At 44.0% G+C, this 15,090-nt stretch overlaps 1 protein-coding gene across 1 annotated transcript in view; it reads left to right on the top strand.

The window, feature by feature from the left end:
* The window catches only part of COL15A1 (collagen type XV alpha 1 chain), a 339,567-nt gene that overhangs the window by 181,425 nt on the left and 143,052 nt on the right, over positions 1–15,090 (top strand). Inside the window, exons 15-16 of the mRNA XM_060247740.1 lie at positions 1,535–1,570; positions 6,357–6,482. Coding sequence (XP_060103723.1) covers positions 1,535–1,570; positions 6,357–6,482 — 162 coding nt within the window. The remainder of the gene's footprint in view (positions 1–1,534; positions 1,571–6,356; positions 6,483–15,090) is intronic.

Here is a 15,090-nt window from a genome sequence, read left to right as displayed (position 1 = left end):
GCGGGACTTTGCGGCTCTTCCGGGTTCTGCGGAGCAATTAGTGCGAAATCCGCGCAGACGCTGCGCGGTGAAGAGGGACGTCGCTCTGGCGTAAGGTCAGTGCGAAAACGCCCATACAGAAGAAGTATTGGGGACCTGTGTGCAATGGGGAAAGAATTTGAAAGGCTTGTATGTTAGGGTTGCCAATCCCCAGGTGAGGTAGTAATCAACACAAAACCATGGAAAATAACAAAGAAACCGTTGCTAATGTAATGATGCTGAAAAACTCAATCGCAGTTCTTAAAGCTGAAACAGCAGCCTTAGAGCAAAGCTCTTGAAAAATTCAATGTATTATTACTAAAGGTAGTTGCAATAAAGATTTCTACAGTGAATCACACAATCAATCAATTGCATTACTCGCAAAGCTTACAGTTCGTTCAACATTAGTAGTTCATTCCTGCGCACATGTCAATTTCCAGTTTCCAAAGCTTCCAAAACAATACTGCTGCTCCAACGCAGTGAATTAAAGCACTAGCGCTCGCAATGATTCCGTAACCGGCGTAACTCACACGATCTTTGAAAAGTTCTTTTTCGTTTCTCAAAAAGGCCGAAATAAAGGCTTCTCGTAGCCAATGAAATTTCAAAATACAAGTGAGTGCAGAAAAAGCCTCTGATGGGAATGCACACATGTATTGACATTTCTGACCAACCCTTTATCAAAGAGGCATCTCCCACTCATCCCTCCCTGGAGGGGAGGGATGGTGGCTCAGTGGTAGAGCATCTGCTTGGGAAGCAGAAGGTCCCAGGTTCAGTCCTTGGCATCTCCAACTAAAAAGGGTCCAGGCAAGGAGGCATGAAAAACGTTAGCTGGAGACCCTGGAGGACCACTGCCAGTCTGTGTAGACAAGACTGACTTTGATGGACCGCAGGTCTGATTCAGTATAAGGCAGCTTCATATGTTCATATATATGATATTTTAGGGGAGGGACAGTGGCTCAGTGGTAGAGCATCTGCTTGGTAAGCAGAAGGTCCCAGGTTCAGTCCCCGGCATCTCCCACTAAAAAGGGTCCAGGCAAGGAGGCGTGGAAAACATCTGCTGGAGAGCCGCTGCCAGTCTGAGTAGACAAGCCTGACTTTGAGGGACCAAGGGGGGTCTGGTTCAGTAGAAGGCAGCTTCATAAGTGTTAGGGAGGGACTGTGGCTCAGTGGTAGAGCATCTGCTTGGTAAGCAGGAGGTCCCAGGTTCAATCCCCGGCATCTCCAACTAAAAAGGGTCCAGGCAAGGAGGCGTGAAAAACCTCAGCTGGAGACCCTGCAGAGCCGCTGCCAGCCTGAGTAGACAAGACTGACTTTGATGGACCCAAGAGGGTCTGATTCAGTAGAAGGCAGCTTCATATATATATGTTCATCAGCTTACCCACGGATCACTCACACAGCACTAAGCAAGGGCAGACAATTGTCATTTAAAATAAGTCCCCCAGTTGCCTCCTTCCTTGCACATGCTGTGCTGTGTCCTGCTTCAGTCTCCGCCGTTTACAGTTGTGTTTTCTTACAGGGCGACCAAGGTTCTGCAGGGCCACCTGGACCAAAGGTAACTGTCACAAATCTGTCCTCCTTTGATAATAGGTGTTAAATATCATGGGTGAAATCTGGCTCTGCGGGAGACGACACAGTCAGGGTTCCCCCCCACCAAAAAAAAAAAATGACCTGAGATGTAACACAACAGCATTCTCTCCATTGCACTGTTAGTATGCACTTATTTGATATTAATTCATATTAATTTGATATTAATTCATATTAATTCATATTAATTTGATATTAATTCATTTCATCTGGCTCCATTAGTTTTGCTCATCCTTCGTTGGACGAACGAATGCCAGTATAAATTTTGTCTTGGGTTAGGAGCAGTGTTCCCTCTAAGCTGAGTTAGTGTGAGCTAGCTCACAATGTTTTAGCCTCCAGTTCACACAGTTTTGTCTCAGCTCAGGAAAAATGGCCCTAGAGCCAGTTTGGTGTAGTGGCTAAGTGCATGGACTCTTATCTGGGAGAGCCAGGTTTCATTCCCCACTCCTCCACTTGCACCTGCTGGAAAGGCCTTGGGTTAGCCATAGCTCTGGCAGAGGTTGTCCTTGAAAGGGCAGCTGCTGTGAGAGTCCTCTCAGCCCCCCCAACCTCACAGGGTGTCTGTTGTGGGGGGAGAAGATATAGGAGATTGTAAGCCTCTCTGAGGACGTTTTCGCACTGACCTTAATCAGCAGCGACGCCCCTCTTCACTGCGCAGGATCGGCGTGGATTTCGCACTAATTGCCGCGGAGCACCCGGAAGAGCCGGAAAGTCCCGCGGCTTTTGCGGCGCAAACGGAAACCGCCAAAAACCAGTTTCCATTTGCGCCGCAAAAGCCGCGGGACTTTCCGGCTCTTCCGGGTGCTCCGCAGCAATTAGTGTGAAATCCGCGCCGATCCTGCGCGGTGAAGAGGGGCATCGCTGCTGATTAAGGTCAGTGCGAAAACGCCCTGAGTCTCTGATTCAGAGAGAAGAGTGGGGTATAAATCTGCACTTCTTCTTCTAATGTATGCAGTAGCTCACAACTTTAATGCCGGTAGCTCACAATTTTTTTGCTCAGAAGACTCCACAGCTTAGAGGGAGCACTGGTTAGAAGCCCTCGAAACTGAATGTGATGTAGTCTCTGCTTAGTTTGTTTTGAGGTGGAATACCACAGTTTAAGGTTAAACAACGGTGTGGGGAGACTGCCATATGCTATAAGCTTTTGAAATCCTCTCCCCAGGGGTTTGTTCTGGTATGACTATCAAGGGAAGTAGAGGTAGTCCAGGATTTCTAATAAAAAAAAAAGGTGTGCTATGTAGGATTGCCAACTCTGGGTTGGAAAATTCCTGGAGATTCTGGGGCAAGATGCCATAGAATCCACCATCGAAAGCAGCCATTTTCTTCAAGGAAGCCAATCTCTGTTGTCTGGAGAACAGTTGTAATTTTGGGAGATCTTCCTGGTGCTTGGGCTTATGTATCCATGGAGACTTTGCGATCCAGCTTAGGAAGAAGCCCTTATCCTTAATTCCAAGTCTTTAAAGTAGAAAACCAAAGAGATCCACAAAATAAGATGTGAACAAGAAACAAAATAACCACGGATGAATAACGAACAAGTGCTGACCCAATAATAAATCTCTATTCTTAAGGCAGTAACAGAGCCAGCCTCTTCAATCATCAGTGTTTTAAAGTCTCTCCATAAGTATTCACAAACAATTAAGTCTCATCACAAGTATTCATAGACAGTTCGTATATAATTGAACAAAGTCCCTAAAGTGCTTACGTCATCTCACTCACTCCAAGGAGGAGGTTTAAAGTGCTGGTGCTAATCCTCGTTCTTCCACAACAAAGTACTTCACAAAAATTTCATTGGTAGTTGTCTGGCCTTTTCAAATCATCAGCATTGTATAAATCCTCAGTAATGCTTAGGGTTGCCACGTCCAATTCTTTGGGACTTTGGGGGTGGAGCCAGGAGACATTGGGGGCGGAACCAGGAACAAGGGTGTGACAAGAATCGTTGAACTCCAAGGGAGTTCTGGCCATCACATTTCAAGGGACGGCACACCTTTTTAAATGCCTTTCTTCCATAGGAAATAATGAAGGATAGGGGCACCATCTTTTGGGGCTCATAGAATTGGACCCCCTGGTCCAATCGTTTTGAAACTTGGGGGGAATTTTGGGGAGAGGCACTAGATGCTATACTGAAAATTTGGTGCCTCTACCTCAAAACATAGCCACCCCCCAGAGCCCCCAATACTCGCGGATCAATTCCCCATTATTCCCTATGGGAATTGTTCTCCATAGGGAATAATAGAGTGCCCAGTGGACATTTCCCTCCCCCCCTCGCTTTCTAAAGCAGGGGGAGGGCCTCCAAACCAGGGAATCCCCTGCCCCCTCCCTCTCTCTCACACACACAAACACTTACCGGGTCTTGTTCCTGCAGAACTTTACTTGATCTGAAAACGAAAGCAAAACAAAGGGAGGGGCCGTTCTCCGAAGCCCTTCCTGTTTCCTGCTTCCTGCTCAGCCTTAAAGGCACATATTTTAAAAACCGACCTGCAGGAGCTCTAAAACTACATGGTGACTGTGGGGGCGGGGCTTCCCCCGCCGACCAGCTGGCTGGGGGCGGGGAGAAACCTGTGAAAACTGGGGATCCCCCGCTGGGACCTGGGGACTGGGAAGCCTAGTAATGCTTGAAACATGGATCCAAAATAGCCTCTTCACTATGGGCCCTGAAAACTGCCTCCCCCACTAGCCTCTTCCCAGTCAGCCAGGTACTTTGTGACCTGGACTCTGATGTCACTAGGGTTGCCAATCCCCAGGTGGGGGCAGGGGATCCCCCAGTTTGAATGCCCTCCCCCCGCTTCAGGGTCGTCAGAAAGCAGGGGGAGGGGAGGGAAATGTCTTCTGGGAACTCTGTTATTCCCTATGGAGATTTATTCCCATAGAAAATCATGAAGAATTGATCCGCGGGTATCTGGGGCTCTGGGGGGGGGCTGTTGTTTGGGGTAGAGGCACCAAATTTTCAGTATAGCATCTAGTGCTTCTCCCCAAGATAACCCCCAAGTTTCAAAAAGATTGGACCGGGGGGTCCAATTCTATGAGCCCCAAAGGAAGATGCCCCTATCCTTCATTATTTCCTATGGAAGGAAGTAATTGAAAAGGTGTGCCGTCCCTTTAAATGTGAGGGCCAGCACTCCCTTTGGAGTTCATTTATGCTTGTCACACCCTTGCTGCTGGCTCCACCCCCAATTTCTCTTGGCTCCACCCCCAAAGTCTCCTGGCTCCACTCCCACAGTCCCCAGATATTTCTTGAATTGAACTTGGCAACCCTAGATGTCACAAGGGACACCTGATGGTCTCTGTGGGGACAGGCAAGGCTGTAAACCTATGCCCAGGCCTGTGAGCTCTGAGAACTGCCTCTTCCCAGTCAGCCAGGCACTCTGTGACCTGTCCTCTGATGTCACAAGGCCCACCTGATGGTCTTTGTGGGGACAGGCCAGCTTATCAGCTTCTGTCCAGGCCTGTGGGCCCATAAAACTGCCTCCCCCACCAGCCCCTTCCCAATCAGTCAGGTACTTTGTGACCTGGCCTCTGATGTCACAAGGGCCAACTGAAGAAGAAGATGATATTGGATTCATATTCCGCCCTCCACTCCAAATCTCAGAGCGGCTCACCATCTCCTTTATCTTCCTCCTCCACAACAGACACCCTGTGAGGTGGGTGGGGCTGAGAGTACTCTCACAGAAGCTACCCTTTCAAGGACAATTCTGCGGGAGCTATGACTAACCCAAGGGCAGCTGCAAGTGGAGGAGTAGGGAATCAAACCTGGTTCTCCCAGATAAGAGTCCGTGCACTTCACCACAACACCAAACTGGCTGTGTGTGGGGACAGGCAAAACTATAAGCCTATGCCCTTAACTGTGGGCCCTGAAAATTTAAAATATTTATTATTGATGATGATACTTTAAAATATATTATTGATGAGTTGGGATATCTATTACTGCTTTAAGGACAGAGATTTATTATTGGCTCAATATTTGTTCATTGTTCATCCACGGTTAGTTTGCGCCTTGTTCAAATCTTTAAAGCAGGCTTCTGCTGTTGCTGCAGCTCATTGGTGCGGGACAGGCTTTGAGGAGATGTTCTGAGGTGATTATTCTTTAACACTGATGCAGTTCCAGAAGGCACAGGGCCAAAGATGGGAGAGAGTGCTGTTAAATAGGTGCAGCTAAAGCAGAAGTTTGGCATCAGGGCCATGGCCGACAGGACCTGTGTGAGATTTTTCTCTCCTGACACCATTGCGCTCTGTCAGCTGCTCTGTAATACCGCTCCCTTCTAATGTATTGCAAGGAAGGTTTCTTTGCTGGCCTATCCACCAAAGAGGCTGTATATGCTCAGAAAAGGAAGTTGAAACTGTCACTCACATTCTTCTACACTGTGAGCTCTGCTCCGGAGTGAGACATCAGTTAATATTTCCATTACTCTCTAAATTTAAACCTACAATTATCTGAAATTTGCAGATGTTGTGCTACTGAAATACTTATTGGAAGATACTAAGAGGTCTGTAACTCAGGCCGTAGCAAAATATTGTTTCTAAGCCATAAATAAGCGGAGGGTTTTTTTTTAACAAAGTAGAGATTATTATAATGCCATTTTTAAGGTTTAACATTGGTGGAATTTGAATATGAGAATGCTTTTATGTAGTCAGACGTTATGGTCTGTGACTATGAGATTTTGTATATTGTTGTTGCTGGTCAATTGACCGTAATAAATGGAAATTGAAATACAGCTCAACAGATGTACATTGGAGAATAATCAATTCTTTTCCCTCAGGGAGACCCTGGTGATATTGGACCACCAGGCGAGAAAGGGCAGGCGGGAGCTGATGGGGCTCCTGGGATACCAGGACTCCCCGGGCCCCCAGGACCCCCAGGACCAGGTTATGCGTTTGGATTTGAGGTAATCTGTTTAACAAAGCTGTGTTTTCGAAGAGAAGCTCTGAAATTGAAACTGTGTCTTGCCTTCTTCACCACAGCCCTCTGTTCTCCCCACATCATAGCTTTCCCCTCCACCACCCCATTACAGATTCTCCTCCCAACTTCCATCCTTCTTCTTCCCTTCCCCTCATCGTTTCTCCTTATTCCTACTCCCCACAGCACCTGTTCCTTCCTCTCATAATACTTCCAGCTTCCTTTCCCCTCACCCCTGCCCCTGCCATCCTCCTTTCTCCTCATCTCCCCTCAACTGCTTCTGCACTCCTTCTTCATTTCCTCTCTCCATTCCACAGCCCTTGCCTCCAAACTCCCATTTCCACTCCTCCTGTTCTCCTCCTTCTTCCTAACCCAAGCCTTCCCGGGCCCACGGTATCCCCACATCCACTCAATTCCCTTAACTTTCCCTTGGCACCCCATCCCTTGGTTCTCTTTCCCATACTCCATGTCCATTCAAACCACCTCCCTCACACCTGGCACAGCCAGCGGCTTTCTATCAGAAATGGAGGTGGAATTCAGGATTGGGGTGGTGGAGTGGGATGATGTCATGATGTTGCGTCTTGCAATTCGGTCCCTGAATTCACAACACAGCACGTGTGCGCGTGCGCAGAGGTGACCAGTGGGAGACCCGCAGGTCACCGGATGTAAGGACGTAAATACCCTCCGCCTATGAAGATCTGTGGCGGGAAGTTTAACTGGCCAGGATTGGACCTGGCCAGGTAAGGGGGTTGTTCCGGGAGATGTATATAATCGGGGACTCGGCCCCGCCATGTCCTCTTTGTGATGGACTCGCCAATAAAGCATGTTGCCTTCTACAAGTCTCGTAACTCAGTACATTACAGATGACAACCAAAATGGCATCCTTATGCATACTAAAGCTCAGGTGTCATTTTTGTTGTCCAAATAAGCTTGAGGGTCATCTTGGATGCCACTGTAGAGCGCAGTGACCCCTTCACATGCCAGCATAGAGCTTTGGACTAGGATCTCGGAGACCCAGGTTTGAATCCCCACTCTGCCATGAATGTTGCTGGGCCAGTCTTGGGCCAGTCACAGACTCTGAGCCTCGCAAGGTAGGTGGGAGGATATGACAGAGGAAGGGAGAATGATGTTGTTAGCTGCTTTGGGGAGAAAAGCTTGGGGCAGGCGTGTAACGTGCCATCCAATCACAGCTGACATATGCCGACCCTTTGTGGAGTTCGAGGAGCCCCGTGGCGCAGAGTGGTAAAGCTGCAGTACTGCAGTCCGAGCTCCCTGCTCACGACCTGAGTTCGATCCCGGCGGAAGCTGGTAGCCGGCTCGAGGTTGACTCAGCCTTCCATCCTTCCGAGGTCGGTCAAATGAGTCCCCAGTTTGCTGGGGGGGAAGTGTAGATGACTGCGGAAGGCAATGGCAAACCACCCCGTCAAAAGTCTGCTGCGAAAAAGTTGTGATGCGACGTCACCCCAGAGTCGGCAACGACTGGTGCTTGCCCAGGGGACTACCTTGACCTGGGTTTTTGTGGAGTTTGAGGGCAAGAGACGCTCACAGATCATTTGCCATTGCCTGCCTCCGCGTCACAGCCCTCAACTTCTTTGCCATTGCCTGCCTCTAGCAACCTCGGACTTCCTTGCAGGGCTCCCATCCGAGTGCTAAGCAGGTCTGACCCTGCTTAGCTTCTGAGATCTGATGAGAGTGAGGGGAAAAAAGGAAAAGGGAAGGGAAGCATCCATCCTTTCGAGGTCGGTCAAATGAGTCCCCAGCTTGTAGATGACTGGGGAAGGCAATGGCAAACCACCCCGTAAAAAGTTTGCTGTGAAAATGTTGTGAAAGCAACGTCACCCCAGAGTTGGAAACGACTGATGCTTGCACAGTCCTTTCCTTTCCTAAAGGAAGCACCAGTCGTTTCCGACTCTGGGGTGACGTCACATCACGATGTTTTCACAGCAGACTTTTTTTGCTGGGTGCTTTGCCATTGCCTTCCCCAGTCATCTGCACTTTTCCCCCCCAGCAAGCTGGGGACTCATTTTACCAACCTTGGAAGGCTGAGCAACCTTGAGCTGACTACCTGAACTCAGCTTCCGCCGGGGTGGAACTTAGGTCGTGAGCAGAGAGCTTGGACTGCAGCTTTACCATTCTGCGTCACGGGGCTCTTTGGAGAGTGACGTAGCCCAGGCCAATCCAGGTAAAGGCAAGAGCTTGGTATTATAAACAAATGAAAATGAATAGATAAATTTATATAAGTCTGTGCTGAAAGCTACAAATGTACAGTACATTTCATGTGAGTTCATTGTTGGGAAAAATGTCTCTCCCCGCAGTTGGTAAGTTTATGCGATTCAGAAGTTCCATCCAGCCATTGAGCTTCTGATATTGCGTAGAGAAAGCACTTTGGTTGCTTCACCCACTTTAGTGCCTTGACTAGAATAACATGCTGCCCACACAAAGTTTTGCAAAGCACAGGTGAACTTAAGTCACATCACTGAAAGCGGCGGGAAAGAAAGCGTGTAGCTCTACCATCAGAGGAAGTAGAGTTTGTAAGCACAGCACAATCTCTCAAGATGATTTTTGTTATTCAAGTACACTTGAGGGAGAAAAGCTTGGCGCATGAAGGTACATTTGCACATTTACCTCATTAAAGTTTCTTTGGCACCTTATTTAAGAAAAACATTTAGTTAACTTGAGAAGCTGCTTTGTGATGTCACAAGGGCCAGCCAATCAGCACTGTGTGTAGCTGGATTCTGTTAGGAGACTACCAGTGTTCCCTCTAAGCTGAGTTAGTGTGAACTAGCCCACAGATTTTTAGCCTTCAGCTCACACATTTCTGTCTTAGCTCAGGAAAAATGGCCCCAGAGCACAATAATTTATGCAGGAGCTCACAACGTTAATGCCAGTAGCTCACAAAGTGGAATTTTCGCTCACAAGACTGCAGCTTAGAGGGAACTACCAGGACTGAACATATGAATTAGCTTTCTGCCATCAGACAATTGGTCCAACTAACCCCATGAAGACAGGTAGCATCTCTCCTATAACTCAAGCACAGGCCTTTTGCAATTCTGCTACCAAAGACCATTTTAACAGGAGATGCTGCTCTTGACAATTTAGATCTTGTGTGAGAGAAGTGTGTGCTGTGGGAAAGTCTGCCCAAAAGTGAGTGAGCACAGTTCCGGTGTGACTCGCCATTTTAAGCTCGTAAATGAGAGAGAGGCATTCAGCCAGCATACAAATAATAGCACAACGTTATTTTTTTTTTAAACACACACACGCTGGAAATGTGGTCCTTCAGTTGGTCCCTGTGCTCCAAATAAGCTTTAATTAGATTCTCTGTCTGGAAGGATCCTGTTGGGATCCACAGTGCATAAAAATGAGGAAAGTTGGATGTTTGCCCTTCAGAACTTGGGGCGGAACTCTTAAGTGACACTGCTTCATGAAAGCACTTCCCTAAGGTGCAAACAGGACAGAGTCTTTGGGCAGTGTAAAGAGAAGGGTGCTTTCATGGTCAGCGGCCTACTTGGTCCTAAGCAGTATTATATAAATCATATCTGTCCTTCACCCTGGAGATTTGAGGGTGAAGGACAGAGGCCTCAGCGGGATACAATGCCAGAGTCCATCCTCTGAAGCATCCGTTTGCTCCAGGGGAACTGATCTCTGTAGTTTTGAGATGAGCTATAATTAGGGTTGCCAATCCCTAATTGCCAGGTGGGGGCAGGGGATCCCCCGGTTTGGAGGCCCTCCCCCCGCTTCAAGGTCATCAGAAAGCGGGGAGAGGGGAGGGAAATGTCTGCTGGGTAGTCATGATTCCCTGTGGAGACTTATTCCCATAGAAAATAATGGAGAATTGATCCATGGGTATCTGGGGCTCTGAGGGCCGTTTTTTGAGGTAGAGGCACAACATTTTCAGTATAGCATCCAGTGGCTCTCCCCAAAATGCTCCCTAAGTTTCGAAAAGATTGGACCCTGGGGTCCAATTCTAAGAGCCCCCAAAGAAGGTGCCCCTATCCATTATATCCTATGGAAGGAAGGCATTTAAAAAGTGTGCGGTCCCTTGTAGTAACGTTTTTTTCGCCCCTATCGTCACCTCAACAGCAATGTATCTTCCTTCTTTGTCTTTAAAGATTAATTTTGGGTCAAGTTGTTCTTTAATGTAAAAAACCACCCCTCTTTTCTTTTGCTCTGCTAGTGAAAAAAATTCCAACCCCAAATTTCTATTCCACAAAAATTTACTGTCCTTGCGTTGTATATGAACTTCCTGTAAACAAATTATATTACATTTTTGCTTTTTAATCCAATGAAATGTTCTCCTTCTTTTCTGTGGTGAATTTAGTCCATTTATATTCCAAGATAGTAATTTGTACTCCATTATGATGTTGGTTCTTTATTTTCTTCAAAAAAGCTATGCATCTCTTGTTCGCTTCTTATTGTAATCCTTTTGCCATTTTGTTCAAATCCAAGACCCTCTGGTATTATCCATCTATATCTTGTGCCCTCTGCACGCAACTGATCGGTTAGCTTCTTGTACTTTTTCCTATCGCTGATCACTTCTCTTGGTAGCTCTTTCATTATTTTAACTCTGCTCCCTTCTATTGCCCAGGCTTTTTGGTACCCTTTCCTCAAAATTTTCTCTGCCACTTCTTTTGATCTTAATCTTATGACGATGTCTCTTGGCAGACCTTTATTTTTCGCATAAACTGAGTTGACTCTGTAGGCACCCTCCAACATACTCTTAAATCTGTCAGGGTCTTCTTCTATGTACTCAGTGATGATATCCACCATATAGCCTTTTAAGTCTGTGTCTTCTTTTTCAGGTACCCCTCTTAGACGCACTTGTGACTCCAGCAACTTACAGTCGTGTATTATGACCTTTTCTTGAATTTTTAGCAAGGCAGAGGCCTGTGTATCCACTTTCATCTCTACCTCTACCTCCATTGGGACTCTATGCACCCAATGGAGCGAAAGACAAATTCTTTAAAGACATAAATAGACAAATGGACGAAGAGACTTATGACCAGGTATTGATGATGGGTGATTTTAATGGGACAATACAAAATAACCTTGACAGATCAAGTCCAAAGAAGAATGATAAAGAAGGGAAGCTGCCCAATTCTTTCTTTGAGTTGATTAAACAGGAAAATCTAGAAGACATTTGGAGAAAGTTCAACCCTGAGGTAAGAGACTATACATTTTTCTCAGCAAGGCATAATTCTTTTTCCAGAATTGACATGTTGTGGGGTTCCCAAGGCTTGGGCCTCATAACAAAAAAAATTGAGATTCTTCCAAAGGTTTGGGCGGACCATAATCCAATATGCTGGTCAACAAAATTGCAAAGAAAATCAAGAAGATGGAGAATTAATGAGGATTTACTACAAAATAAAGACACTGTATCATTCTTAGAAAAGGAGACTGCAGCATTCTTCCAAATAAATGAAACGGATGATATGGAATATCCAACAGTATGGGACACTTATAAAGCAGTAATGAGGGGTATATTAATTACATTGAATAATAAAGACAAAAGAGCAAGAGAAGAAAGGCTGTCAGCACTGCAAAATGAAATAGATAAAAAAGAAAAGGACTTAAAAAAAAGACCAGGGAAGAAAAAATTAATAAAAGAAATTACGATATTACAATCCCAAGTTAAACATTTGCTGAATAAAGAATTAGAATGGAATTTAAAAAATTTGAAACAGAAATCGTTTGAAAGTGCAAACAAACCTGGTAAATACCTGGCCTGGCAATTAAAAAAAAGGAAAGAAAATAAGACTATAAATAAAATCATGGCAAATGGGAAAACAGTAGTGGATCAAGAAGGAATTAAAAGAGAATTCTTTAAATACTATGCAAATTTATTCAAGGGTGTGAATGTAAGTAAAGAAAAAGTGGAAGAGTATCTACGAAACATTCAGGTGGCACCTTTGACGGAACATATGAAAAAGATATTAAATGACCCAATAGAGAAAATTGAAATAGAAGCAGCAATAAAAGCAATGCAAGAGGGTAAAGCTCCAGGGCCAGATGGATTCACGTCAAAATTTTACAAATCTCTCAAGGATGAATTAACACCCAAACTGTTGAAGTTGTTAAACACGATAAGAGAAGAAGGGAAAATCCCAAAGACCTGGAGGGAAGCTGTAGTCTCTCTGATTCCTAAGGAAGATAAAGATAGCACAAACGTAAAAAATTATAGACCAATCTCATTGTTGAATAATGACTATAAGATCTATACAAGAATTTTAGCAGAGCGACTGAAACAATACCTGACCAACTTTATAAACAAAGACCAAGCGGGATTTCTTCCTAAAAGACAAATAAGGGACAATGTAAGAGCTGTTATTAATGTTGTGGAATACTATGAAAAGCATCCGGAAAAAGAAGTGGCCTTATTTTTTGTTGACGCAGAGAAAGCCTTCGACAACTTAAATTGGGACTTTATGTTTGCGGTAATGGAAAAAATTAATTTAGGGGAACAATTTATAAAAATGACAAGAGCAATATATACAGATCAGCATGCAAAATTGTGTATAAATGCAGACCTTACCAAAGAATTGAAAGTGAGTAAAGGAACAAGGCAAGGATGCCCGCTATCACCATTGTTGTTTATAATGACTCTTGAAATTTTGTTACAACAAATTCAAAAAGATGAAAAAATAGAAGGTCTAAAAATTAGAAGATTCTCTTATAAATATAAAGCTTTTGCAGATGATATAGTGTTCATAATGGAGAATCCGGTTCAAGTGTCACCACTGCTGTTAGCTAAGATAAAAGAATACGGAGAACTAGCAGGATTATACATAAATAAGGAGAAATCGAAATTCCTCTGTAAAAACATGCAACCAAATAAAACAAACGAACTACAAAAGGTGACAGGTTGTGAAGTCACAACCAAAGTTAGGTACCTTGGAATAGAGATAACAATGAAGAACATTGATTTATACAAAAACAATTATGAAAAACTGTGGTGTAAGATGGACAAAGATTTGATGAAATGGAATAAACTCAACTTGTCCTTACTGGGCAGGATAGCTGCAATCAAAATGAATATTTTGCCAAGGATAATGTATTTGTTTCAAACCATCCCGATTGTAAAAGAAGCAAAACAATTCAACAAATGGCAAAGGAAAATCTCTGATTTCATTTGGGCCGGAAAGAAACCAAGGATAAAGATGAAGATCTTAACGGATGCCAAAGAGAGAGGAGGTTTTCAACTTCCCGATCTAAGACTATACCACGATGCAGTTTGTTTGACATGGATAAAAGATTGGATAATGCTGTTAGATAAAAAACCTTTGTGGTTAGAAGCTCACGGAAATAGATTCGGCTGGCATGCATACATGTACTATGGGAAGAATAAAATGGATGGTTTTTTCTCTCACCACTATGTCAGAAATACATTACTAAATACTTGGATAAAATACAAGAAATACGGGGACGAGAGAAAACCATTATGGATAGTGCCAGCAGAAGTAATAAAAATAACAGCTGATTCTGAAGAAAAAAGAGAAATGTCATATAACCAACTGCTTAAGATTCAAGGAGACAAAATTGAATTAAAAACCTCAGAAGAGCTAAATAACAATTATGATTGGTTTCAAATGCAACAAATTAAAAGTTTGATGGAAAATGACATAAAATCAGAGGGGATTAGACGAGAACAAACAGAACTGGAAAGAGTCCTGTTAGGTGACAATGAAAAATTGATATCAAAAGTATATAAGTTATTATTGAAATGGTCTACAGAAGAAGAAGTAGTAAAGTCTCAAATGGTCAAATGGGCAATTAATGTGAATAGAGAAATACAAATGGAAACATGGGAGCACCTCTGGAAGAACTCAATGAAGATATCAACTTGTCAAAGCATTAAGGAGAACTGTTTTAAAATGATGTATAGGTGGTATATGACTCCGAAAAAATTGGCTAAGATAAGTAAGAAAATGTCGGATAGATGTTGGAAATGTAAAAAACATGAAGGTTCTTTCTTCCATATGTGGTGGACATGTGAAAGAGCGAAAGAATTCTGGAAGATGATACAACAAGAAATCACCAAAATTTTGGGCTATGATCTTAAGAAAATTGCAGAGACGTTTTTACTTGGATTACAATTAGAAAAATACCCAAAAGAAGACAGGACTTTAATTTGGTACCTGTTATCAGCTGCTAGGACTTTGTACGCGCAGCTTTGGAAGCAAGAAAAAATACCAGAGAAATGGGAATGGACCATGAAAGTTTTATCGTGGTGTGAAATGGACAAATTAACCAGAACACTAAGAGACTATGATTTAGAGATATTCAAAAGGGAGTGGAGAAAATTTAAAGGATATATGGAGAAAACTTGGAAAGTAAAGAAATATTGGACATTTTTTTAGTTGTAAGAATATATATACGGAACTTTGAGCAATCAGAAGTGCCTTTAGTATGGATTTGAACTTATAACCTCGGGGAAGTCAACATTGGAGGGAGGGGGGATGGAAATGTCATATGGGTTATTGTGAAAAAAAAAGAAAAAATTAAGAAATAGATAAGCTTTGTAACCATATGCTACCAATAAATTGTTTAAAACAAAAAAAGTGTGCGGTCCCTTGAAATGTGATGGCCAAAACTCCCTTTGG

This window comes from Heteronotia binoei, chromosome 10, assembly GCF_032191835.1.
Source record: "Heteronotia binoei isolate CCM8104 ecotype False Entrance Well chromosome 10, APGP_CSIRO_Hbin_v1, whole genome shotgun sequence".
In the NCBI taxonomy this organism is placed as follows: Eukaryota; Metazoa; Chordata; class Lepidosauria; order Squamata; family Gekkonidae; genus Heteronotia; species Heteronotia binoei.
The sequence above is the reverse complement of the archived record's forward strand: the minus strand, read 5'-3'. Positions and strand labels throughout refer to the sequence as shown.